This window comes from Pteropus alecto, unplaced genomic scaffold, assembly GCF_000325575.1.
Source record: "Pteropus alecto unplaced genomic scaffold, ASM32557v1 scaffold326, whole genome shotgun sequence".
NCBI classification, from domain to species: domain Eukaryota; kingdom Metazoa; phylum Chordata; class Mammalia; order Chiroptera; family Pteropodidae; genus Pteropus; species Pteropus alecto.
Window position 1 is genome coordinate 1,156,885 of NW_006438873.1, and position 26,672 is coordinate 1,183,556.

Consider the following 26,672-nt stretch of genomic DNA (forward strand, 5'->3'; position numbering starts at 1 on the left):
GGCGCCGGCCGGAAACGCGCGCGCCGGCACGAAGGTTCCGCCGCCGGTGAGCCGCGGCTTGCATTGCCCTCCTTTATTGAGCACCCCCGGGGGCAGAGGGCAAGGGTTCGGGTACGAAGAAGCCAGCCTCTCGTACCCCGCTCCCCTCACATCCCTGGCAGGAACAGTTCAATCACTGTGACAGTGATTGATTTATAAGCTGAGTCTCACAAAGGAATGGGTGCGCCCAGTTTGTTCTGCTTACACTGGGTCGTCCCACCTGCGTTCCCTGCCCAACAGTGCCCAGGGCGGGAGAAGAGACGTGTCTGTCGGTGGGGTAAATAGGGAGACTGGGGTCCGGAAGCCAGCCATTGGTTCTGATGTGGCACAGCCAGGATTCTCTGGCCTAGTATGTGGGGAAACTAAGGCCCAGAGAAGGCCGGATAGGGAGGTGGGGCACTTTCCCACTGGGCAGATGGGGAAACCGAGGCCCAGACGTCGCCAGGTAGAGATGGGAACCGTGGTCCTTCCCTTAGGGCAGGTGGGGAAGCTGAGGTCCAGGGAGCATTAGCGACCCATTCTTGATGGCAACCGGCACAAAGCGCGTTGGTTAGAGGGAGAAACTGCGGCGGGAAAGCGACGTGGGCAGGCATGCTGTGGTTGTGAGCCGAGGCCGCGCCAGGGGAGTGGGGCGCTCGAAGGCCCGGCCGCAGGCGGCGCGCGCGAAGAGCTTGAGCGTAGAGTGCGATCGCAGTGTCGCTGCAGATGAACGCGGGAGCCGCACGCCTGGCGCCTGCAGCTCTTCCTTTCGCTGCGCGGTGAACTCGAGGCGCACGTCACGTGTGTCCATGAGCAGGTAGCAGCAAGACCGGGAGCGCGCTGCAAACGGCGCAGGGGCCAGCGGAGTCCATCGCCTCGGGGCAGGGCCTGAGGGGGACGCCGGCAGCTGGCAGAGCAGCTGGGAGTTCGGAAGGGAGATAAGTGGCCTGTTTCCGCGCGCAGTTCCAGGACCCCGGAGGCGTTCAGAGCTGCGTCCCAGGAAACTGGCAAAAAGAACTTTCGCGATAACGGAAATGTTTTATGATCCGCGCGCAGTCCAATGGGACAGCAACTGGCCACATGGCGCTACTGCGCACTTAATACATGGTTAGTGCGGCTGAGGACCAGGATATTAAACATTACCTCGTTTAAATCTAAATAGATTTAAGATGTGACTTGTGGCTGCCTACCTATGGGACTGCTGTAATCCACCTTAAAGGGCCAAAACGGGCTCCCGACGTATTTCCAGGACTTCAAAGGAAAATAAAGATGTAACCGATCTCATGAATGACTTTGGTACTGATTACATTTTGAACCGATTCTACTTTGGACATGTTGGGTTTCCTAGGGAATGTTATTACACTCAGCCTCACTAGCTCCTTTCACTTGTTTAAGTGTGGCGCACGTTCTGTTTCTACCCAGCAGCCTTCTTGAGGTCCTTTCTGTCCGGCGATTTCATGGGGAGAGTGGAGACTAGTAAACTGAGAAGGCACGAAGGAGTTAAGGGTGACACACGTGACGTTCGCCTTCTGTCCACATCGTGGTTTCTCAGCCTCCTCACTACTGACACTTTGCTGGGGGGGAAGTGGGGGCTCTGGGATGTTGAGCAGCATCCCTGGGCTCCACCCTCCAGCTGTGAGTAGCACCTTCCCTCCCCACTCCCGGTTGTTAAAACAGACATTGCCAGATGTCCCCCAAGGGTTAACTTTACCCCAGCCTACAGACAACTACCCAGTCTGAGTCTCCCGCCCAGATCACCTCCTTGAGTTTCAGACCCATAAACCCACCCCCACCCCCAGAAATAATGACAATGACCAACACTTACTGATCCCTCACTATGGTGCCAAGCCACTGTGAAATGCACCACATCCTCAGAGCAGACCCACAAGGTAGGTGCCACAAGGATGCTGACTTTGGAGATGAGGAAACTCATCAGAGTGCTGCCCCACCAACCCCTCCCATTCCCCAGAGCCCTCGTGTTTGCTGTTCCCCTCTCTGAAATGTTCCTTTCAGCCCTTCACAAAGACAGAACCTTTCTGGCCACTCAGGTCTCAACTCCAACAACACGTCACCACTGAGGCTTCGCTGGTTATGTTATAGATCAAGTAGATGATGCCCTGATCTGTCTTGTGAATCTGTTCGTTTCTTCACGTGCCACGTTGACACTAATACAGTCTTGCTTATTTACTGATTTGCTGTTTCACTACCTGCCTTTCCCCATCTCCACAAAGGCAGGGCCCAGCTCTGTCCTCAGGATCTAGCAAAGGTGTCAGGAGAGGGTAGAGGTTCAAATCAATATTGGTTGCATGATGAGTGAATGAATGAATGAATGAATTTGATCACCCCATCCAAGAGCGAAGCATTATTTCCACCATCCTCCCCAAAAAATTCACTTCTCTTCCAGGACATGATCAGAATGAAGCCGTACCAGGCACACAAGCTTGGAACCTCAAATGTCCCCACCCCCAACACACACACACTTCCTCACTGCCCAAAGCCAGGCAGGCATCAGGTTCTGTCCACTCCCCCACCCTGAAATGTTCTCAAAGCTATATGCTCCCCTACGTCCCCCAAGCCCCAGCTCACCTGGGCTCCTCTACCAGCCTTCTCCCTGGCTCCTCTCCCATGCCAACCAACAAGACTCTCTCACAACTGTGGTGGATGAAACTTCTGCACCATTCAAAACCCTGTCACAGCCCCTGGTCCCCTAAGGACCAAGTCCCCAAGTTCCTCTATCTGGCATTTCAGGTGGCCCAGCCACTTTGCCTCACCTCTCACTCCTATGACTAGACCTTGAACTTGTGTGGCTCTGGGTGCAAAGGCTCATGCGTCTTCCTCTGCTGCCAGGCTTCTTCTCTGCCTCCAGAAGCCTCTGTGCCCCACCTACCAAGATGGCTGGGCACCTCTGGTATGCCATGCTCAGCAGTCCACCAGCTCCACAAGGATCTAACACTGCCTCTGCTTGGGACCCTCCCAAGGCTCCGCCTACAGTCAAAACCCCTTAGCCTGGCATTCGAGGCCTCTCACCCTCCACCCCAGCCCTTTCTTATCCCGCCCCTCATCCAGCCTCACCAGATAGCCACAGTGAGCCAGTCTCACTTCTCGGTTCACGCTTCAAATTATGAAACCCTGTACCTCTTCTCATGCTAACTGGGACCCCCATCCCAAGCTCCTCCACTATCAAACAAACACCATAGCCTTCAGCTGTCTCTTTCCAGCCTCACCTACAACTTATTGGTTACTCATGTCCTCCAAACTTCGGACAAGGGCCCCACCTACTCCTCTCAACAACCCCGTGGGCTGGGCAACCCACTCACTGCCTTGGATCTCCAGCCCTGGGACCTGGAGACGGCACTCAAATCTGGTGCCTCCCACTCCAGCACCCTCACTTCCCTCGGGCTGCCTGAACCCTCCCAACCTGCAATCTGAGCCCTGCCTCCTTCAAGAACCTTTCCTCTCTTCTCAACATCCACCGTTCATCCCGTTATTTCATGTTCCTATCCAACAACCCCTTCTCCCCTTCTTACATGCCCCTAGATTACCAGCCTGTGCTTTGAGGTCAACTTGTGTCCAACTAATCTGTTCTTCGGGCTTCCTGCCCTCCTGTCTGTACCATGTTCCAGGTCTCCCCAACCCTCCCTCACAGGGCTTCTCAGTCTCCGAGGCCCACTGCCTCAGGGACTATTGCGTCCCACACCCCAAGTCCCTCACGTCTCACCCAGGGCCCTCATTGCTCCGTTGATTAGGACTCTAAAAATACCACCTGTCCTGCACCTACCCACTTCCTCGAGTCCCAGCCCAGTCTCCATACTTAGGTATAACCAACTTTTGGGTCCAGAAGTAGCTGCAGGGATGAGTTCCGGGATGGCTCCGACCTCTGGAACAGAGGGAGGTGCCCCTAGGAAAGCACTCTGGCCAGTAACTTACATCCTCAAAAGAGAGGTTTTTACATCATTTGGGTTCCAATCCTACCCCAGAAATTATAAAAGAATCAAAACTAACAAACATTTATTGAGCCTGTCTCAGCAGGCACGAGTCGCTATAAAGAAGAAATGGAACAGTATGCGCTTCTTTCGTACGGCATGTGACATTTGTAGCTCACTTGTAATACTGATGTCTCATTCATCCCATGGATGAATGGATATGGAATGTGGGCTGTACCCTGTTTTTCAGATTGGGAAACTGAGTTCCAGAATGGGACAGTGACTGATCCAAGGCTATAAAGTGGGGCTGTGGCGGTCAAAGGGGACTCTCCTGCCTGTCACCACAAGACATTCTCTATTTCAGGAATGAGGAACCTGAGGCCTCTACCCTCTGTACAAGAAACAAGAGTCTATGGAGCCCCTGTGGCCTCCCCACCATCCAGGAAATTCCTTCCACCTGTGCTGGGCAAGCTGCCCAGCCTCCTGCAAATGCCGGCACACTGTGGGCAGGTGTGAACCCAACCCTACCAGGCCGGTGTACAAAGTGATGCCAGAAGATGGCTGCGTAGCTCAAAGGTGTCGCTGCAGACAATAGCCGGAGGCTCAGTGGCAGACATGGGGGCTCCTCAGGGGCAGGTGTCTCTTGAAGACCTGGAGGCACTGGGGACAAGTGAGCCCTTGGGGGGCTCCAGCTCCAGCTAGGGGGTCCTCCTCCATGTACAGAAATACGGAACACCATTCCTGTTAGTGGGCAGGGGACGGAGGAACACATGGGGGCCAGTTCAGGGGCAGGAGGCCCTCAGGAGGGCAGAGGCTCATGGCCTCCAGAGAGAACCAAGGGTTGCCTAATTCTGGCCCTTTGTGTTTGCTGTATAGCAGCAAAGTCACTAGCCTTTTCTGATCTGGGTATTACATTCAGTAATACAAGCAGCTAAAGGAAGGAAAAACTGCATGAACTGAAGGTGGGGAAAAGTAAGCTAAAGGTCGAGGTGATCACAGAACCTGCCCCAATCTTGGCTTCCCTGTACCATCCTCCATCCCCTGCTCCTTAAACTCATCTCTCGAGGCAGCAGGGGGATTTGCCATGGACCTCAGAGAGTGTGCCCAAACTCTTGATTGTCTGAACTTCACGACGTCACATTCCCAGGATTTGCAGGGGCCTATTGCATCAATCAACCAATTCCTGGGAGGTGCGCTGAGGGCCTTCTTACATGCCCCTAGAATCTGTGTGACTTATATATTTCTTTAATTGCCTTCCATCTCCTCTTTCCAACCCCTGGAGGGTTTTGTCTTCCCTGCATTCCTCTTCTGCCCTGCGAGGGTAAGCCTTCTCTCTCCTAGAACCTCCCCGAAGTCCTGAGTCTTTATCTCCCCAATTCCAACATCTTTTCATGCTTGTCCTGTGACACCAAGTACGCGTTTTCATTCCCCTGGAAGTCCGTCACCTCGGAGACTCACGCCATCACCGCCCACCATCTCTCTCTGGTTCCTGTCCCTTCTGTGTTCCCAAGGGATCGTCCGACACGAACCTCCTCGGTCCTCCCCTTGGTCCTCTCAACAGGTCAGTCGGCTCTGGTGTCTTCCATCCCCCAGGATGCTCCAAACTCCCCAGGGGCCCCTCCCCATCATGCTCTGGGACCCCGACTCCAGGCGCGGCCCTTTCCGTCGGTGCGGAATGAGCAGCTGCCGCCTGGGAGTCTGTTTCCGGGAACGCAGGAGGCGGGGGAACACGAGAGCGCAAAGGGCCGTCGGGCTGCGACCCACAAGAAGGGGAAGGGTGTTCACGTGAATGTCTTTCGGCCAGAAACACACAACCTCGAAGGAAGGGTTCCAATAGCCTCTAGTTCCACTGACCTGAATGTCAATCATTATATTCAACAAATATTTGTTAAGTGCCTCCCACATGCCAGCTTCTGGGGCTAAAACAGGGAGCGAACTCGAACGAAGTAATCTCTGCCTTCCTTCCTCTTAGAGGCGACAAATCGTATCTTTACCGACTGCATGCTGCAACAAGGAACTCTCCTAAGCCTCGTGGGGGCGACAAAGACCAAAATATCGACATGTCTCACCCACTTCAGCACCTGGGAGAAGCAAGTCAGGATAACAATTCGGAGACTGAAATTTAGAGATGGGCACGGACGCGCTCAGCGTCACTAAAGACTCTTATATAGGACGAGACTAGATTTCGAAGAAGGTCCTTTAGTGTCCCAAATTCAACTGATGCCCGTGAAGCTTAAACTTTCGAGGCTCCTCGCACAAGCCCCTCCCTAAGTAATGAGTGTGGACAATTCAGAGTAGTTAAGATTAGCAACTGCTATACAAATCTACACACACACACACACACACACACACACACACACATACACACACACACACACACACACAAACTTGGAATGCCCACAGCAGGTACATACAACGTCTAGGGCCCATGACACTTTTAGGAGCCCACTAAAAAAAAAACTTTGAAATCTGAAGAAAAATCTAACCCAGCCTAGTTTATCTTTGTCTTTATATCAACACGGTTGTGAAATATAATTTAAATATATTTTTTAGAAATAACAGGCCCATGAAGGCAGATATGCCAGGGCCCATGAAAACACTGGAGACAGTGAACAAAGTCATATCATCTCATATATGTAGCAAAATAAGAAAGACATGCATGAGAATGAGAAACAAAATGCAAACCCTAATAACCTCAGGTGAGGGAGGGAGGGAGGAGAATGGATGGGGGTACAAAGAGGGCTTAGATTCCATATGTAACGTATATTTTAAGTTTATTAGTGAGCGTGAGAAGTTGTCTATATTATTCTGAATACCGTTTGTATATAGAACTAATTCATAATAAGATAAATATAAATAAAAGACTTCTTATGTGTTAGTCAAGATAGTATAGGTTATGTTGCTGTAATAAACACCCCAAAACTCAGTGGCTTGACACAACAAATGTGTATTTTAAATGTATGTCTCCGAGGAAGATCAGCACCAGGTTGTGTTCACTGTAGATACTCTGGAACTTAAGCTGGTTGGAAACTTAACGTCAACGAGCAGATCCCTAAGCATAGAATGACAGAAATGGAATGTGGTGACCCATTCCTGACTCTCACTATGAGCTGAAGTTGACATACATTGCTATCGCACTGGCCAAAGAAAAGTACATGGCCTCGTCTAACTGCAAAGAGAAATGCAATCTTACCACATTCCCAGGAGGAGAAATGGGGAATTTAGGATAGATCGTAATGTTTAGGCACCTCCTATGATGCCTTTCCACAAAAAACATGTAAGAGTGTCCCAAAAGTCTTCCACATCTCTTTTCTCACTGAGTTTTCACAACAGCTTTACAGTTTTACACATGAGAAATTGTATACATGGTCCAAAGAAGTATAGTGACTTATCCAAGATCACACTGCCAGGCCACGCAAGGAATAAGTAAGTGGATGGCCAAGAGCCCAGGCCTGTCCTTGGTGCTGCCGAAAACGCCCGTCTTTTCCCAAACGTCACACCGACCTGCGGATTTGGGCTGCATCCCAGCACCATCAGTGTTGCTGTTTCCAGAAAATCTTTCTGTAAACGGACTTAGAAATCCGTACATTCGTAAACTTTGCATCACTGCGTTATCATGAGCCATGCAGAGAAGGTGACGACAAAAACATGTAGTATGAACAGAGAACAAAGGTTATTAAATTCTGGTGAGGGTCAACTGACAGCCAGGAGTCTACCAATTTCGGTTAAACAGAGAAATTCGAGTTAGCTCGCAGCTCCCCAGCGCCCCACGCAGGCTTTCTCCTTGCGGAGGAGTGTACCAAGTAATTAGGAAGGAAAGCTATCTTTTCCTCCCGGAGTTAGGGGACCCAGGCCACCTGGAAGCCCCGCCCCGCCCTCCAGGGCGCCTGCGCCGTGGCTCTGACGGCCGTCCGAACCCCACCCCCTTCCAGAGCGACCACTGGCTTTGGGGGGCGGGGCCTGGGCACAAGATGGCTGCCGCGCGCCCGGAGTCCCTGAGTCCGAACTCTGCGGCCCCAGAGCCGCGATCCCCGGAGCCGCCGGACGTGGTGCGGGCGAGAAAGGGGTCTGAGCCGGGAGCTCGAGACGGGAGGAGGTCGCAGGGCGGGGCGTGGCCTATGAGGTCTGGGCGGGGGAGGTTCTTAGAGCTCCGGCCCTGGGGGCGGGGCCTCTCGGTTGGGAGAGGGGCGGGGTTTAAGAAGGAGCCTATGGAGGGGAGGGGAGGGGCTTAGTGGGGGCGAGGCCTGAGGAGAGGTTGTGGGGAACATCTGGGCGGGAGAGGGGTCCAGGGAAGAGTCCCAGAGATTGAGTTTGTCTAATTAGGGGGCGGAGTCTTCAGAGGGGTGGGGCCAGCGAGAGATTAGGAGGCTAGCGAACTTGGATGGAAGGTTGAGGTGACCCTGAAAGACAAGGGCGGGGGCACCCACGTTAGGGTGGGGTGACAATTTTGCAAGGGATGCAGAGATGCATCTCGAATGCCCAAGGGAGGACTTGGGGGGTGGAGAAATGACTGCTCCAGGTGACTTCGGAACCGCCCCCAGGTTCCCCCACTCAGGACTGGAGAGGAACTGAGGACATTCATTCATCCAACAAACATTTACTGAGCTCCGACTTGGGCTCAGTGGATGAATAAGTGAACCAGACAAATAAGGACTGCATCCTTGGACCTTGTAGTCTAGTACGAGAGAGAGACAGTAAAGGAGATTTATTGTTATGTTCTAGAAAGGAAGTAGATGGAGCTGCTAGAGTTGGGGGTAGGGCAGCTAAATTTAGACCAGAGTCAGCTGTGTGCCGGCTTATATTTACACTGGGGTCAGAGACAGAAGCAGGAGCCAGAGAGCCATGGATATTATGATGATGGTCTTGGATTTTAAGTGCAGTTGGAGCCACGCGAGAGTTTTGAGTGGCAAATTTTGAGTGGCAAAATTACTTGATCTTTTTTTCCGTTCTCAAAAGGTTATTCGGACATTAGAGAGGTGGGTTGTAAGGAGCAGGCTAAGAAGTTCTGTTCAGGAGGCTTTTTCAGTGGTCAAGGCAAGAAATGATTGATTTAAGTGGGTGGAGGAGAGACATGACTGGGTCGTGATATATTTCTGACAGGAGAGGAAATCTTATCGGGGATATAGTAGAATCCTGGAGGTAGGAGAGCAGGGTCTAGAAACAGGGGTGCCCAGTGTGCTACAAAGGAGATGGGTGTTTAATAAATGGGTGTGCTTTGGGGGGCCGTCGAGGCAAGGTCCACAGGCTCCTTGTCGCCTTCCCCACCCCACCCCCAGGTCCTGGTGCCTGATGACAACCGCCCCGCCACACCCCCGACTGACCTCATCGAGATCCAGGTGGTGAAGGTGACAGACACCACGCTAGTACCTGAGCCCCCCGAGCCAGGTTCTCTTCACTGTGCCTTGTGCCCAGCTGCTTTCCGGCTGGTCTCTGAGCTGCTGTTCCATGAACATGGCCATCTGGCAGGGGCTGAGGGCGGCGGGCAGGGTGGGGACCGAAGCCGGTGTCATGTGTGTGGCCACAGCTGCCCGGGACCCGCCAGCCTCCGCGCTCACTACAGCTTGCACACCGGAGAGCGCCCCTACCGCTGCCCCCTCTGCCCCAGGGCCTTCAAGGCCCTGGCGCCCCTGCTGCGGCACCAGCATCGGCATGGGGTGGAGCCAGGGACCTCTCAGAGGCCCCCAGAGGCAGCGGTGGCGGCTCGGGAACAGGGGCCCTGGGTGCCCGCAGAGCGGTCGGAGGTGGTGATGGCAGCGGCAGCTGCGGGCGCGGCGGTGGGGAAGCCCTTCGCCTGCAGGTTCTGCGCCAAACCTTTCCGCCGCTCCTCGGACATGCGCGACCACGAGCGCGTGCACACGGGCGAGCGGCCCTACCACTGCGGTGTCTGCGGCAAGGGCTTCACACAGTCCTCGGTGCTGAGCGGCCACGCCCGCATCCACACGGGCGAACGCCCCTTCCGCTGCGCCCTCTGCGATCGCACTTTCAACAACTCGTCCAACTTCCGCAAGCACCAGCGCACTCACTTCCACGGCCCGGGTCCCGGACTTAGAGACTCTGGAAGCCAGCTGGCAGCGGGGGCGGAGGGGCCAGGGCATGGTTGTGGAGCGGGAAACACTGTGGAAGAGACAACCACAGTGAAGGCGGAGGTCGACCAGTAGTCTGGGAGAGGAGGGACACTGGGCGTCAATATGGGAGGTAGGTGGTGGATTGCAGGGGTGGGGGGGGGGGGGGGGGAACAAGGAGGCAGGCGACAGATGGGAATCTGAGGAAAAGATGACACAAAGCCATGAGCAGCTAGTGTGGGAGAGCAGAGGGACAGCCAGGTTCATGGTGCCCACAGACCCACAGGGCACCTCCGAGAGATTCCAAGAAAGGCATAGATACAGTCCTGTAGATGTCCAGCTAAATGGAGGACCACGGATGGATGTCACTACCCCATCTGCCTGCTCCTTGGGTCATCCTTGCCCAAGAAACAGCATATCACAGCAGAGCCTGTGCATTCACGGGGGCCAGAGTTGAATGGAAGGGCACATCCAGGGTCTACTGTAGTGTCCTTGACCAGCCTTTCATCTGCAGAATTCTGGACTGTCTTGGGGCCTCGGGTGGAATAGATGGAACCTCTTGCCTACCTCACTGGGTCGTACTGAACATGGGACACCTACTCACCCACCCTCAGGCAGAAGACGCCAGCCAGGTCCTCCACAGAGACTGGGATCCCATCGCCTAGAAGCCAGAGGGTCCCCAAGTCATAGCCAAGAGCACTTGAGCCTCAAGGATGTCATTGTGACCAACCATAAGGATCTTGACTCCAAGAGCTGCTACCCCTTCTCCCATGGTGGTCCCTCCTTTGCCCACCAGACTCCTCTTCCCAGGCAACCGAAGCCCAGACAGCAAACAGGCCCTCCTAAAGTTTTAGTCTCAGAGCCTACGGCTCCCAGGTCTACAAAATAGCCTCAGGTTTCTGTAACTTCCTCCACTCCCAATCAGAAGCAAAGGGCATAGTGCCTAGTTCCAGGCTATCCCAAGGAAGGGTTAGCAGATGGCGACATGGTGGCTGGGCGGCATGTAGTGGTGTGCAGTGAGAGTGGGGGTGAGAGAGGACTTAGGCACTGGAGGTGGGAAGTCTCCAGTTCTGTCCCTATTAAAGGACTTTCTGAAGGCTTTTTCAATGTCAGTTTTATGTTTGGGTTGCTGTGCTTGGGGGTTGGGGCTCAAGGGACCACCCTGTGGTCTTGCAGCATTCCTCTGTCCAAACCTCTTTGGAATGGGGGTGGACAGCATCTGGCTCTTCACGAGTAGGATGTGGTTCAGCTGTGGGACTGGGGACCAGGGAAGGTTGGCAAAATAAAGGGACTCCTGTGATTAGTGACTCATTAAGGAGTCCGGATTTGCATACCTTCCTGTTCACCCAGCATTCCCATGATGTATCCTAAAGACAAATCATAACATAAACAGAACCCCATTTCCCCCAAAGAGATGCCCACGCTTCCTACCTCCTCTGGCACCCGAGCTAGACACCTAGGAATGTCCTCTTCAGCTTTCATCCCTCCTCTACTGAGCAAATCCCTTATTGACTTCACACTATTGAGCCAGTGAAATCGCTTCAGAATCTGAACGCTCCTTTTTACCATTACTATTGTGGGCAAGCTGACAAAGGCCTCTAGTAGGGATGACACATCCCGTACAGTAGCCCAGCCTCCAGGCCCTGCCCGCTTCCTCCTCCATCCAGCAGTCATGTGGGTCCTTCAAAAACACAGATCCCAACTTTGTCACCAACCCACAACTCCATGTGGCTTTGAGAAGGGGTCCTAAATGTGAAAGCCTGTGGGAGCTAGGTGGCAGTGTCAATGAACGAGGAAGGTGGCCAGGTTCAAAAGGGAAATACAGAACCCACAGGTAGAACATGAAGACTGACATTTGGGCTCAGAGTTAGGCTTGGGAGGAGTGGTGGGAACTGGTGGCAGACTGGAGAATACTAGATCACCCCAAATTTTTAGAAGTTACATTAGTTCTTATGTAAAATCTTTTTCAAGTACGGGCAACTAAGTCCAACTTTTTTTTTTTTTTAAGCATGGGCCAATCCAAAGATGTCAGTGGCTTGGATCCAGCCTGGCAGCAGCCAGCTTCCAGCCTCTGGGGTTATCCAAGCCTCATCAGTGGGAACTCAAGGCCCTTCTAGATCCAGCAGCCTATACCCCAACACCTCCAGCCATCCTAATCTATTTGAAACTCAATGGAAGAGTAAGGTTTAGCCAGACACACTAAACCTCCACTTGTAATTCACCACCCACTTGACCTGGCAAGCTCCCAGGGCTTTGTCATCATTTGGCATCAGTTTCTCCTCCAGGAAGCTGGTTTAGCTCCCAGTCTGATAAGGCAACAATTCCATGCTCCCTAAGCCCCAATGTCCTTAACTGTGTGGTGCTCCACATCCATATGACTTTTGAATCCTAGGACGCTGGCATGAGATCTCATGCTGGGCCTCCATTAGAGCATAGTGGCCACCCTTGTGTGTGGTCACACTGGACTTGCCCAGTACCCTCTGAGCCGGCTTTGCCTTTAAGTTTCACACGGAGGCCCTGGGACTGCAGCCCTGGCTCTACCATGGATCTGCCAGGTGTCCTTGGAGCCTCATCCTTCTTTCAGACCTCAGCTTCCTAACAAATGGCATAACTAAATACACATTGCAGGGAGTGCAGCTCACTGCTCTGAGAACATGAATAAGGGCTGTGAGAGTGCTTTTGGAGCATCCCCAAATTATCCTGGAGGGACAGGTGCTATAGCAAGCTGTACCATAACCGTGAGTCCACACAAGGCTGGAACTTGCAACGGCTCACCGGGAATTCTATTCCATCTCACTCGGGGGCAAGGAGCATGTCCTGTGTTTCCTGGTGGCCAGCGAAGGGCCCAGCAGACAGGGAGATCGGGGAGGTATGGGCCAAGGGAACAGATGCCATGGCAACTTGAAAGGGAAGGCATCCAGGCATGAACATTCCTGAGAGCACTTACCTGTCTTCTTGGTCTGCTGTCTGCCCAGCTTGCAGACACACCCAGAATGCAGTCAACCCTCAGTAAATACCGGGGGATGAGGACATGCAAAGAATATGACGGTGAGAGTGTGTGGGGGAGTCAAAATCCTGAGGAAACAAGCTGTCAGCCTTCTGTTATCCAGCACTTAACCCCTTCCCCCTGGGGTGTAAGAAAGAACTCCATGGCCCTGGTGATAAAGTTTATTATCTCTGCTCTGTACAAGCCACGTCTGCCACCCCACCCCCCACCCCACAATCCAAAAGAGGACCCAGGCCCCCTGCGCCCTCCCCACTCACATCCCACTGTCCAGCTGGATCCCAAAGGAAGGGGGAGGGGCAGTTCAAGCCTACCTCCACAGAGGCTTGTGCGGGACAGAATGCTGCTGGGGCGCCAGGCTAATGAGGGTTACAAAATGGGGTTGGACACAGGGTCAAGTTCAGTGTTAGATGAGATGAGAGGAGGGCCAGAGGGGTCCAAGTCAGGAGTAATTCAGCCTTGAGTTTGTACAGCATGGCCTTGAAGAAGGCTAGTCTGTCTGAAGTTCTGAAGGATGGAGGAGCAACCGCGAGAAAGGGGCAGAGTCTGACCTGCAGCCAGTGCAGGGCAAGTCTGGAAGGCGATATCTGACTGGAGTGGTGGATAGGAAGCCCCGCTGGTCAGGCCTCCTTCCCGGCCAAAGTGCTGGCCACCACTCCAGGCGTTCCAAGGCCCTCAGCCTTGTGGGCCAGGCGGTGTTTCTTGAGGCCGTAGGTGTTGGCAAAGCCCTCACCGCAGGAGGAGCAGCGAAAGGGCCGGCCGCCCTGGTGGGCCGCCAGGTGCTTGCGAAAGTAGCCGGGATCCTTGAAGGCCTTGAGGCAGGCCGGACAGCGGAGCTCAGGCCGCGGCGGCTCATGGGCACGCTGGTGGCGCAGCACGGAGCTCAAGTAGAAAAAACCCTTGCCGCAGTGCTCGCAGCGGTAGGCGCGCTCGCCCAGGTGCAGCCGTTGGTGCTCCAGCAAGTTGGAGCGGTAGCGGAAGGTCTTGCCGCACGCACCGCAGCGCTGGGGCCGGGCCACAGCGTGCAGCCGCCGGTGTTCAGCCAAGCTGGACGACTGCGCAAAGCGCTTGGCACACACCCCGCACTTGAAGGCCCGCTCGCCTGTGTGCACCACGCGGTGCTGCCGCAGATACCAGGACCGCAAGAAGCCTCGGCCACACACGCCGCACCTGTAGGGCCGCTGCTCTGTGTGGCAGCGCTGATGGCGCATCAGCAGAGCCGCCTCCCAGAAGCGCTTGCCACACACCGGGCAGCGGAAGCCCCGCTTCTGCCGGTGGCTGCGCCGGTGCAGGAGCAGGTCGTAGGCACCGGCGAAGCTCTGGCCACAAAGGCCGCAGCCCAGGGTCCGCCGCACCAGGTGCACATACTTGTGAGTGACCAGACCCAGGAAGTGCTTGAAGCTCTGGCCGCAGGTAGCACAGCTGAAGCGCTCGGGGCCCGAGCTGGTGCCTCCGCCAGCTCCTGCTCCCGCCACCCCACCGGCGTCATCGCCCCCAGACACCCCTGCCAGTGCCGCCACGGCTGCCCCCACCTCCCCCGCCAGCCCGTTGTCCAGCACACTGACCGCCTCGGCGCCAGTGGAGCCCTCTGAGGTCTGCGCGCCACCGGGCGTGGGTGGGAGCAGTCGCTCTGGGGCAGCCTGGTGGACCAGCTTGTGCCACATGAGGTTCTCAATGAAGCCGAAGGTCTTGCCGCAGGCATCGCAGCCATACGGCTTCTCGGCCATGTGGGCCTCCTTGTGGCTCATGACGTGGAACAGATCCGGGAAGTGCTCACCGCAGTCAGAGCAGGCGTAGCTCAGGCTCTCAGCAGCCCCAGCAGAAGTGGCCGAGGAACCTGGCCCGCAGGCGCCTGTGGCGCCCTGTGTGGTAGGAAGGCCGGCGGCCCCAGCCAGGGCGCAAGGCAGCTGCAGTCGGTGCACCTGCCGGTGGCGTGTAAGGCTCTGCGGGTAGCCGAAGACCTTGCCGCACAGCTCGCACTTGTAGGGGCGCTCGCGGGTGTGCACCACGTGGTGCTTGCTCAAGTGAAAAGACTCGCGGAAGCGCTTTCCACACACCGGGCACTGGTGCGGCTTCTCGCCCGTGTGGATACGCTCATGGCGCTTTAGGGTCTCACGGCGCCCGAAGCCGCGCCCACAGATGCCACAGCAGAATGTCTTTCCAGGGCCGCTGGCGCCCGCGCCGCCTGTCCCACTTGTGCCCGCACCGCCAAGCAGCAGCGGGTGCGCGCCCAGGAGCGGCACGGGCACGGCACCGTACACCACAGCCGCTGCGGCCGCTGCAGCCTTCTCGCTGTCGGTGGCGGGGGCATCGGGCGGCAGCAGGTAGGGGCCCGCAGGGAAGGCGGGCGCAGGCTGTGGGACAGAGGCTGCCGCGTCCTTGGGTGCGTCTGGGGCAGCAGGTGGCGCGTGCGCAGCCTTGTGGCGGAGTAGGCTCTGTGGCGCAGAGTAGGACTTGCCGCACAGGTCGCAGGGGTACACAGGACGGGGCCCCGCCGCGCCCGCGTGCGCCGCCTGGTGCTTAAGCAGGTAGGCGGCATCGCGGAAAGCCTTGCCGCAGACCCCACAGGGCAGGCGCAGCAGGTCGGCCGAGTGCGTCTTCACGTGGCGCTTGAGGCTCTCCCTGCGGTTGAAGCTCTTGCTGCACACGGAGCACGAAAAGGGCTTCTCGCCTGTGTGGATGATCTGGTGCTGGTGCAGGTGGCTGGGCTTCTTGAAGACCTTCCAGCACAGCGGGCAGGCAAAGGGGCCCTCACCGCCCCCCGTGGCCGGAGGGGGCGCCCCTGCGCCTGCTGGGGCTCCAGGGGCTGCATTCCCATCAGCTGAGGCCGCAGGCGTGGCGGGCTGGCCGGAGGGGGCTGGGGTGGGGGCGCCTGCCCCAGCGGCGGGTGGTGTGGGTAGGCCCAGCGGTGGGAGAGGCGCGACCGGCTGTGGCGGGGCCCCAGAGGCCGGCGGCACGTCTTTGTGGCAGCGGCGGTGGCGTATGAGGCTGGAAACATGATTGTAGGTGCGGCCGCAGACGCCGCACTCGTAGGGCCTCTCCCCCGAGTGTACCAGCATGTGCTGGACCAGGTGCGAGGACTGCTTGAAGGACTTCTGGCACACACCACAGGGGAAGCGCCGCTCCATCAGGTACTTCAGCCGGCGGAAGTAGCCCTTGTCGTCCTTAGTGGGGTCGCAGACTGCCCCGGCGGTGGGGCCTGGTGGAGTTTGTGAGGGCGCAGGGAGCGGCCCAGGTGTCCCCGCAGCACTGGCCAACCCTGGAGTCACCCCTGGTCCGGACCCAGGGCCTCCACGTTTCAGGTTCCCAAATAAGTGCTGGTGTCCAGAAAGGTCTACGATGCCCCACTGCGGGGCAGGGAAAGCAGCGTCGAAGAGCGGGGGCGGGGGCGCTCCAAAGGCTGGCGGCAGGGGCGGCTCGGCCTTCTTGGCTTGGGAAGACGACGAGGAGGAGGATGCCGCCGCTGCCGCCGAAGGGGCCTCAGCCTTGGGCTTAAAAGTGGCCGGGGAAGGGTAGTCATACTGCGGTGGCGGTGGCTGCGGCGGTGGCTGCGGCGGAGGCCCAGGGGTGCAGGGCAGTGCCGCCACCGCCTTGGCATGCTCCCCATACAGCTCCATGGGCTCAAAGCGCTGGTGGTTGAGGAACTCCAGGAAGTCAAAGGGGTAGCTCTGGAAGTGCACCCCGTCCTCACCCCCAATGCTGCCGCCGCCCCCTCCGCTGCCAGCAGCAGCATTCGCCTCCATCTCTGCCAAGCGGGACGTGAGACCCTGCGGAGGAGAGGAGGTGGCTCAGGATGCAGGATGGCAATAAGGGGCTGCGGGAGACTGTCACCCATCTGTCCTTTCTCTGAGTCCTCACACATCTCACCAACCCCTATCGGCAGTATGGCCTGTGGGCCTCAGCTTCCTCCCCTTCTGGACTTGAGTTCTCCCAGCACTGGGCACCCTGGTTCAGTCCTCTCTGCAAGCTCTTTGGTCTTGCTGTGTCTCACCCCACCCCACACACCAACCCTCTGTACTCAGTCACTTAGGTCGCCGGTCTAATCATAACAGCAGTGTCTATCAGAGTGGTTTCCAAGTGGCCTCTGGAGCCAGAAGGCCAGAGTAGAATCTGTGTGACCACAGGCAAGTTACTGGACCTCTCTGTGCCTGGGTTTCCTCATCCACAAATGAAGGTAACAAAGCACATCCCTACCTCACAGGGCTGCTAATATAACAAGGCCCTCAGGTGGCTGGTCCCTGGTGCTCTGTAAGCCCCTGATAAGCGGAAGGTATTATACTACTGTCACTGTTGCTACTGGTAGGAACAGAAAGTGAGCCCAAACCAAGAGAACCAGAGTGAAGACGGTGTTGGGAGGGGTGCGTTCTTTTCCTACAAGCTGAGGAGGAGAATCTGCTGGCCTGGGACAAACAGGTTACACCAGGGGGCTGGCAGAAAGAGAAGGCAGCCTGGCACAAGAGGAAACACGTGGGCCTGGGCAGACCAAGTCCCATCTCCTCCCCTTTCTCCATTTCAAAAGGGGCAGTCACCCCTAGACTGCAGGGGGATTTAAGTGGGGATAAAACAGGATACACAGGAACACACTGGTTGGCAGAGCTCACTTGGTCCCTGGAGCTCTTTGTGCCTTCAGTGCATCATTCACCAGGGCGGAGCCTGATGGCAGGCACTCAGGGTGCCTTTTTCCGCCCCCTCTGAGATGGTGGTCATTCTCTGGGCACTTCCTTTCCTGGACTTTTAATTCCAGACTGCAGCTGTCCATGTCTGCCCCTGCCCAGCCTCGGACCCATCCAGGGGCCTTGGCGAACGCCTCTGCCAAGTTGGAGGTGAGCCAGTGGGAGAAGGGTCCCCGAGATCTGGCTGCTTCTTGGCTACCGTCCCTGTTTCTGCCTCCTAGGGGCATGGCACTGAGCCTGGCCCAAGGCTGGGGTCAGTGGAGCCTGCCAGGGCCTGTCGGCCCCCTTCTGTCAGGCTGGCTCTCTCCCCCACAGGTGAAAGGTGTCTCCTCCACCCCTACCCGGAGGTGCTATTTTTAGCCTCCTGCTCTGGGTGTCCTTGGAGGAGACCCAACATCCCATGTCCTTCACACCCTCTGATTCATCTAATCTCCAGAAGGAGCAAAAGCATGGCTGGCATGGGAGTGGAACCTCAGTGAGGAGACAGGAATGGAATGGCTGGTGGGCATGGAGAGAGCACACAGCACTGGGAGGAGAGGAAAGGAGGGAAGGTATCTGGGGCAAGCCAGTGCCCGGTCTCACCTCCATCAGAGCGTATACTACTAACAGCTACCTTTGACTGGGCACTTCCTACAGGCCAGCTGCCATTCTGAGCATGTCGCACATATTGACTCAATGAATGCCACCACAACTCTACAAGACCATGACAAATGAGAACACAAGGCACAGAAAGGTGAAGTGACTTGCGCAAGGCCACAGAGCAAGTCTGTGACCCTCCCCCCATAAGGTTTTCCCCCAGGGTTATTCTGTAAGGTAGAACTGTGGCTGTAGGACCCTTACTTGGAGTGCTCTCTCAGTTTTGAGGGGCTGGATAGGAGACAGAGGTGGTCACCATCCTGAGCAGACAGAACAGTGATGTTTTGAGACTGTCATCTGCCTAGAATGTTCTTCCCCAGATCTAAAGGCTCTCTCCCTTGCCCGCTTCTGGTCTCTGCTCAGATATCACCTCCAAGAGAGGTGACACCCCACCCCCTACCCCATCACTCGCTAGGCCCTCATCCTGCTGCATTTCTTTTTCATCATGGTCATCGCCACCAACTGTGTCTATTTCCTCTGCTGTGTGTTTCCTGCCTGTCCTCCTCACCTAACAGTGAGGACTTAGCCCACTGTGTTCACTGCTATGCCCCAGCACCTAACACAGGGTGTGGCACAGTGTGGGTGTTCCATAAATATTTGATATGTGGGAATGAAACAGCACCCTCCTAAATTACCAATGGGTCCATAGAGAGATTAATGAATGAAAATGGAAATGTAACATATGTGGGAGATGCAGCTAAAGCAGTGCTCAGAGGTAAACTTATAGCTGTAAATGCCTACATTAATAAATATTTGCTGAATGGGTGAAGGGATGAGACTAAGGTGACCAGAACTCCCCAAGGAAGGGAGGGAAACATTTAGCAGAGATGGGGCTGACATCTAGGGGGGTTCCCCAGGAAAAGGAATCCAGAGGGCACTGATGTTGTAAGCAGGGCCTGCAGGGCAGGTAGGCAGATGCTGAAGGGTTCCTCCTGACAGAGGAGCAGAAGGTGTTCCTGGGGACAGAACTGATTGGACTCACGATTATTTCACTGGGAAATAAGAGACATTTCCATATTCAGGGGATCTAAGCCTTACACTGGTGACTTTCCAAAGGGAGATGTGTCATGGGAGGGTTTCCTGCAGAGACGTGATGGGAGAATGGTCCCAAGGGGCAGGAGTCCCACAGCAACCACAGTCACAATCCTAACAGCACATTTACTGTTAGACCAGTTTGACAAGGATGCATCACAATAGTCCTGTACTGTTATTGGTCTCATTTTGTAAGTGGGGAAACGGAAGAAAGTCATTTCCCCAAAGTCACATAGACAGTAAAGGGGAAAGCAAGTCTGGGATTCTGCGTCTGACTCCAGGACCTGTGCACCTTTCCCCTGCAACTAGCTGCCTTGTGATGAAATTTGTCTATGAGTAACAATAGTTTCCACATACCAAGTACATGTCTAAATCCTTTACATGTGCTGATTCAATGAATCTTCCCAATAACCATAGAAGATGATTACAATTATTAACTCAGTTTTACAGAGACAGGGACTGAGGATCAGAGAAGTAAATTAATCTGCTGAAGTCACACCATTAACAAGTGGCAGGGCCAGGAATTGAAGGCAGGCAGTGGGACTCCAGAGTGGGTGCTGTTACTGCTAAAACATGCTGTCTTTCAATACTTCTCCAAAGAAAAGGAAGGTCCCCACTCCACCTTTTACTGCAAATATACTTTGTTACATCCACTTCCCTGGTACCCAACCCCAGAACTAGCCACTAGCATACACCGAATGCTATCTATACTAGGTCCCTTATGTGGCTTGTCTCAATCAAACTTCACAACAGACTCATAATTTATAAACAGGAGGACTAAGACCAAAGCATGTCCCTCCTCTGCTCAAACCCTGCAGTGACCTCCTTCTCACACAAAGTCAAAGTCCTTATGATGATGCACATGGCCTCCAATGTGCCAGCTCCATTCCTGCCCCAGGCCCTTTGCACTGGCTGTTGCTTCTGCCTGGAATGCTCTGACTTCCACATATACACTTCCTTCACCTCTTTCATGTCATTCCTCAAATGTCATCTTCTCAGTGAGGCTCTCCATGACCACTGCAACCTGTCACCCAGACCAGCACACTGGTTCTCCCCAGCCTGCTCCATTTCTCTCCTTACCATCACCTAATAAACCATAAATTCTGCTTGTCTCGGTGGTAGTGGTCTCCCTCTCCAGAAGGTAAACTCCATGCACACAAGGATTTTTCTGTTTTGTTCACTGCTTTATTCCCAGGACCTAGCACAGTGCCTGTCTCCAAAAATACCTGTTAAATAAGTGAGACTGAGGCTTGAAGAGGGAGTGGCTTGCTCAGAGATATGAACACTAGTGGCACACAGGGCTCATCCGGTTAACCATTCCATTCTTAGGGTAGGGGGGACCACAGTTGTCCAGGAGGAGGGGATAACTTTTTGGTACATGGCTTTTTGGAGGGACAAGATAACAATATCTTATAAAGGTCTTCCTGCCACTCTGTCTGACACTGTAGCTCCTGAAACCCTATACACTCATCCTACTGTATTTTCTTCACACACAGCTATTGTTTTTTAATTGCCTGCCCCATGAACTAGCATACGCACTTCACGAGGTCAAAGGTTTTTGTCTATTTTGTTCTCTCCTGCATGCCTGCTGTGTAGCAGGTGGTCATTAAGCAGGTGTTGAACAAGGAATGAACAAATGAAGTACATTCTGGGCTTGGTAGAGCTGACAGAGGCCAGATAACTGATTGCAATGCCCTCACCTCCAAGGCCTGGAGATCAAACCTTCTCTCCCCTCAATCATCCCTTCAATTCCTCTGCTCCAACCTCACAGGCCTCCTCTGCCACCCCTCTACTCGCCATAATCATGGCTACCTCAGGACCTTTGCGCTGCTCTTCCCTCTGCCTGGAACAGTTCACCCAGATCTTTGCACAACTAAATAAGCTCTGCTAAGTCAGGTTTCACCTCTGAAGCAGTTCACCAGGCTCAGGGAACCCAGAAAGCAGTGTTTATCTTGTTTGTTTTTGGTCTGTCTTCTCAAGTAGACAGTAAAAACCCACAAAAATGAAGACTTAGTGCATCTCTCTCCCTCACAGTTGTATGCCGTGGACCTAGAACAGTGCACATCCAGAACGAACAAATGAATGCATGCCTGGGAAAGCAAGAGTTCACGTGCCAGTGAAGCTGGAGGCCTTCTCTAGGGAGTCCAGGAGGACAGAGTATGAGCTGGGTCAGAAGGGGCAGGTCAGGATAAGCATTGTGCCAAAAAGAGGCACATTCTGAGGGGAGGCCTTACTGAGGGGCACTGCCCTGTAGGAGGAAGGACCAAAGACAGGAGCTGACCAGGAGAGAGATGGGGTGGGAGCCTGAGGCTAAACTGGTAGCTACTTCTACCTGAAGAGGAACAGTATGTGGGTATGAGAACACACCTCTAGAGGGAGCCCTTCTACGGGGTAGGGGGTTGAAAGGGGTATTTTCGAGGGGGAATTACTTGCGGGGGCGAGGGGGGGGGCGTGTAGAACGAATAAAGGCATTCTTTACGAATGACCAGAAGAAAAAGTATTTTTACACCAATGAAGGAGGCACTGGCGGGGTTAGAAGCTTAGGGGGGCTGTTGTGTGGAGATAATAGGAGGGCAGTTCTGCTGTAAAGCACTAATGCAACACTGTTGGGGGGCAACCTACAAGGGCTAAAGGAAAGTTTACGGGTAGCTACCCTGCGTGGGGGAGGGCAACGCTGGTGGCATTTGGGGGATGTCCTGCAGGAAGCAATGACTGGGGTCTATGCAGACGGGATTCCACGAGAAAGCACTATTGTGGGATCCTGGCAGCAGTTTAGGGGAGCGCCACGAATGAGGGAGCTATGGCAGCCGTCTTACGTGGGGGCGTTAACGGGGCAGATATCGGGGGTGCTCTTATGCAGGAGCAGTGATGGGGGACCCCTGGCGAGGGCCCGGTGGAAGAAGCACTGATGGAGACGTTCTGAGAACCAGAGCGGGCCTGGGCGGAAACCCCCGACCCCCTTGTCCTTGGGCCCCCGGCCACGCGCCCCGTCACTCACCGGCGCCGGGGTCTCCGCCGGGAGGAAACCAAGGAGGCGGAGGAGGCGCCGCAGCTCCGGGGAGACCCGAGGGCCTGACCGGAAGTGCCGCCCCCCCCTCCGGCAGCTCCGCGCCGCCTGCCTGCCTGCCCGCCTGCCCGGAAGCGGAAGTCGCGCCTGTCTCCGAGGCGCCGGCGTGGAGAGGAAAGAGGAAGAGGAGGAGGCGGAGGCGCGGCGGCGGCGGCGGCGGCGGCGGCGGCAGCGGCGGCGACCCGGGGAAAAAAGTGCGCCTGCGTGCTGGATCGGGGATGCAGGCGGGGAAAGCCTAGACCACTTCCGGTGAGCGAGCTGAGCAAGTTGCGCCTGCGCTCTGAGCGCCCGCTCCTTCTTAGGGCACCGCCCACTCTTCCGTCATCGGTTAAACCACGCCCCTCGAGCAAACCTCACTCTTAATCCCCGCCCCAAGGTCTGAATCACGCTCATTCAGAGCTTAATAATCACGAGGCCCGCCCACCAACTCAATAGTTATCCTCCTTACACCAGCCCCGAGAATTTTGTTATTCCCCACCCCCATACCTGCCCCTACTCTCTAAATCCCACCTCTTCCTCCTAAGCCCCACCCTCAGCCACGCCTCCCTTGTAGAGCCTGCCCCTCCAAGCTTCTTAGGCTCAACCACGCCTCCTGTGTTAAACCCCCGTCCCTTCCGCCCCATAGTTTTTAAGTTCTCCCCCACCCCACAACTTCAATGTGATCTTTGTGCCTCGCACTTTTAAGGTAGTCCCTTAAATCGGTGGTTCTCAAATGACCTGGAGACCAGCAGCAGCATCATCACCCTGGAAATTGTTAGAAATTAAATTCTCAGGCTCCCCGCCCCAGAATTTGTGAATCAGAAACCCTGAGGGTAGCGTCTAGGGATCTGCATTTTAAAATACCCTTCAGGTGAGGCACAAACTTCCAGGTATAAAATGAGTCATAGGGTTGTGCAACATAAAGGAATATATAGTCAACTATATTGCTATAACTTCGTATAATGACAAATGGTAACTAGACTTTCATGATCGTTTCATAATGTATAGAAATATTGAATCATTATGTTGTACACTTGACGCTAATATATTGTACATCAACTATAATTCAATTAAAAATAAAATAAAATGCCCTTAGGTGATTCTGATGCAAGATAAAGTCAGAGCCCGTTTTCTCACACTTTACGCTTGGCCCTCTCATATCTCTGTAAACCTTGCCCCTAACTCTGCCCCACCCCAAGCAACTAAGCCCAGTTCTATTCAGCACATTCTGCTATGCTCCCCCTCTCGCAGGAACTTCCCTTAGTCACTTTTCTTTTAGGTACCCACTTGTCTTCCCTTGGCCTGAATAGCAGTCATGCCCACTCCTCAACTTCTCTTAACCGTTAAGTCCCACCGCTCCTGACTCCTTGGTCTCCCAGTTTACCCTAAAGCCCTTCCCTTCAGATAAACTCTACCCATCCATTCTAAATTGCTCTCACTTTCTGCTGTCCGGCCCCTAAGCCAGTTTGAGCCATCCCATTTCTTAGAGCCCCATCTCTTCAGCCCCGCCCATAGTCCTCAACTACCTGCCCAATAAGCCTTAGCACTCAGTCCGTCCCACCTCCTGCTTCCTTAACCCCGCCCCAGCCACACCCCTTTCTACGCAATTCCTACCAAAGCTGTCACTTCTGCCCACAATCCTCAGCTTAGTTTTTCCTTCTAAACAGGGTCAGGACGAAGAGATGGGGCAAAATGGTGGCTTACAGAATTTCCAGAAATCTGGCTGGAATGGGGGCGGGGGACCTAAAGTCACATTTGTATAGACGGTTCAATGTTTTACTTAGAGTGGATATTTGGGGTCTGCTGGAGATAGAAGGGACAAAGTCTTCCCCTAAGCCACTCTTTAGCGCCAAACTAAGGAGACATGATGACATGGGGTCCTCCCCAGTTCCGCAAACCCCCACTGGGGTAGTGTAGCGACAAAAGGACATTTGAAAAAAGGAGAAGAGCGGGGCCAGCCTTGGTCTCTTCACTGAACATACACGGGAAGCCAGAAGGCAGAGATTTATTTTCACGGCCCCTGCCTCCGAAGCCCTGTTAGTCTGGGGAAAAGTGGCAGAACGCAGCAGGGTCCAGAAGTTTCGGTCCTCACCCGAAACCCCTTCCGCAAATAGGGAGACCACCAGACACGAGGGTGTCCCGACCTCCCTGCGCAGGCAGAACACCAGCTGAACCCCCAGCCCTAAACCCAGTCTTGGGAGGGGTGGCCAGGGGTGTGGGTCAAGCCAGCTGTTTCCCCTCTGGGTCCTCTCCCCCCTCCTCCTCCTCCTCGGCCCCCGCAGTGGCTGGGATGCCCTCGTCGTCCCACGGAGGCTCAGGCCCTGGGTCCGGGGGACACACAGGTGCCCCCATGGCCTCGGGGTGCTTGCGTTTGGCATGGCGCCGGAGCGTATTGGCCTCCGTGAAGCGCAGCCGGCAGACAGGGCACTGGTAGGGGCGCTCCCCAGAGTGGACGCGGTGGTGGTGGGCCAGCTCTCCCGCCTCGCGGAAGCGGCGCGGGCAGAGTGGGCAGCGGAAGGGTCGCAGGCCGGCATGAATGTTGCAGTGCCGCCGCAGGTGGCTGGACCGCTTGAAGGTCTTGCCGCAGTCCTTGCACTCGTGGGGCTTCAGCTCCGAGTGCGAGATGCTATGGCGCTCCAGGTCCGAGAGGTAGGGGAAGGCCCGCAGGCACACCAGGCAGAAGTGCGGGGCCTTCCTAGGGCCGGAGCCCTCGGGCCCTCCTGCTGCTGACCCTTCAGACACTGTATAGGGCACACCCTGATCATCGATCAGCAGGAGGTCGCTGCCACCTCCGCTGCTCACAGGGACTGTCACCCCCTGCGTCATCGGGGGCTCCTGCCTTGACTTGGAAGGGCGGCCCCGCTTGCGAGGGAGGCAGGCCTTGAACGTCCGACTGGAGGAGGTGGCCACCCCCGGACGTCGGCCTCGGCGGCCCCGGGGAACAGAAGGAGGTAAGGCCAGAGGTTTCTCTTCCTCCCCAGGCAAAGGCGAAGGCAACGGGTCTGGGCTGGGGGTGTCCATTGAGCAGTGGGGGACTTGGGTCTGGGCACTGGAGCCGGGCTAAGAGGAGAGAGGGGGCAGCTGTCAGTGTAGGGAGAGTCTGGAGCACCCCATGTCCCCCAACACCTCGCCCATCCCTCTGACCAGTATCTCGACCTGGGCATGGCTGACATTCACCTGGATGCACAATTATAGCCAGGCTGGTGGGTAAAAGAGCAAGGTAATTCGGTGCCAGTTGGTAGACACTGCCCTGAGTCCCACAGGTGTCCCCCAGGCCTCCCCAACTCCTGGCGTGGATCTCGAAGTTCTAGGTCAATTTGAGCCAAAACAATACTCTTCAGGGGAAGGCAAGTCCAACTGGGGGTACAGGCTAGTACTGTGATCCTCAAAACAGAGAGCCCATCAAACCCCAGAGCCACAGAGGCCTCAGAAATGCTTTTGTCCTGCCTCCTGGTTGGAAGAAGTGGGAAGGCAAAGAGGTTCAAGACAGGGGAAGAAAGGGACTGGTCCAAGCCCTGAGTCATGGATGAGGCAATATATTGGCACTGTTAAGAGTCTGGGCTCGATTCCTGGCTCTGTCACTTACTCTCTGTGGCCTTGAACAAGGTGCTCACTTCTCTGAGCCTCAAGTGTTCTGCAAAACAGTACGAACAGTTTCACCTAGCACCTTCAAACATGTCATGAGGATGATACACATGAAATCCTCAGCATAGAGAAGCGCTTGGAAGACACTAGCCCTCTGAATAAGGGCACAAGTCCTTCATTTTGCAAATGGGGAAACCGAGGCACAGGAAAGCCAAGTCAGTTGCCCAAGCTCCCTGTCAGAAAGTGGCAGGGTCAGGATTCCAACCAGATCTCATGCGGACTCAGTGGCCCAGGGAATGAGAAGAAAGAGACCCAAAGGAACATCATGGGGTCCCTTGGACCTGGGTTTGAATCCAACTCTGTGAAAAATGGATATACCAGGGTAATTCCTTGGCATATAGTAAGCACTCAATAAACTACCACCACCATCACCATCATCAGAGCTGGCACGAGCAGCCTGGGTGTCACAAAGGGGAAGGAAAGCACAGGTAGATATGAGGAGGACTGCAGGTGCCACTGTGCCCCCTTGGAACAGGCATACAGACTGAGGTCCAGAGTGGGGCAACGGCTTTTCCAGGAACGCACAGTTCGCTTGGGTGGCACAGTTCGCTTGGGTGGGGCGGGGCTGGATTAGAACCGGGGCCTCTGGAGTAGTGCTCTCGACCCTCACCCTCTAACCTCCCCAGTGCAGGC

The 26,672-nt window shown here is 55.3% G+C and overlaps 3 protein-coding genes and 1 long non-coding RNA gene across 9 annotated transcripts in view; 1 reads left to right on the forward strand and 3 right to left on the reverse strand.

Annotated features, from left to right (window-relative positions):
- Window positions 1-57: 57 nt before the first annotated feature.
- On the reverse strand, window positions 58-5,693 carry LOC112483066. The gene is made up of 2 exons (XR_003047496.1): window positions 5,471-5,693; window positions 58-4,682 (listed from the first exon to the last, which is right to left on the reverse strand). It is a non-coding gene; the product is annotated as an uncharacterized LOC112483066 (long non-coding RNA).
- A 1,131-nt stretch (window positions 5,694-6,824) lies between these two features.
- Window positions 6,825-11,104, forward strand: ZNF784 (zinc finger protein 784). Its single transcript, XM_006915937.3, has 3 exons — window positions 6,825-7,990; window positions 9,218-10,136; window positions 10,518-11,104. Exons 1-2 carry the CDS (start codon window positions 7,913-7,915, stop codon window positions 10,097-10,099), a joined length of 960 nt encoding a protein of 319 aa, XP_006915999.1. The 5' UTR covers window positions 6,825-7,912; the 3' UTR covers window positions 10,100-10,136; window positions 10,518-11,104.
- Window positions 11,105-12,009: 905 nt separating this feature from the next.
- Window positions 12,010-24,205, reverse strand: ZNF865 (zinc finger protein 865). The gene is made up of 2 exons (XM_006915938.3): window positions 22,347-24,205; window positions 12,010-16,774 (listed from the first exon to the last, which is right to left on the reverse strand). The coding sequence occupies exon 2, from the start codon at window positions 16,748-16,750 to the stop codon at window positions 13,628-13,630; it is 3,123 nt and encodes a 1,040-aa protein (XP_006916000.1). The 5' UTR covers window positions 16,751-16,774; window positions 22,347-24,205; the 3' UTR covers window positions 12,010-13,627.
- Window positions 24,206-24,383: 178 nt separating this feature from the next.
- The window catches only part of ZNF524 (zinc finger protein 524), a 3,614-nt gene continuing 1,325 nt past the window's right edge, over window positions 24,384-26,672 (reverse strand). For 2 of the 6 annotated variants that reach the window (XM_006915939.3, XM_025049628.1), the window contains exon 2: window positions 24,384-25,454. In XM_006915939.3, the coding sequence (XP_006916001.1) occupies window positions 24,615-25,415 (801 nt within the window). In that variant the 5' untranslated portion in view covers window positions 25,416-25,454 and the 3' untranslated portion in view covers window positions 24,384-24,614. Of the gene's footprint in view, window positions 26,667-26,672 lie in introns of those variants that run through there. The other 4 variants (XM_025049629.1, XM_025049626.1, XM_025049627.1 and 1 more) reach the window with 4 other exon arrangements.

What these genes read in the sequence shown, in the direction of transcription:
- ZNF865 (XM_006915938.3), bottom strand. Translation starts at nt 16,750, where the DNA reads ATGGAGGCGAATGCTGCTGCTGGCAGCGGAGGGGGCGGCGGCAGCATT.
- ZNF784 (XM_006915937.3), top strand. Translation starts at nt 7,913, where the DNA reads ATGGCTGCCGCGCGCCCGGAGTCCCTGAGTCCGAACTCTGCGGCCCCA. An exon ending in CCCCGGAGCCGCCGGACGTG is followed by an intron (nt 7,991 to 9,217) that starts GTGCGGGCGAGA and finishes CCCCACCCCCAG; the next exon opens with GTCCTGGTGCCTGATGACAA.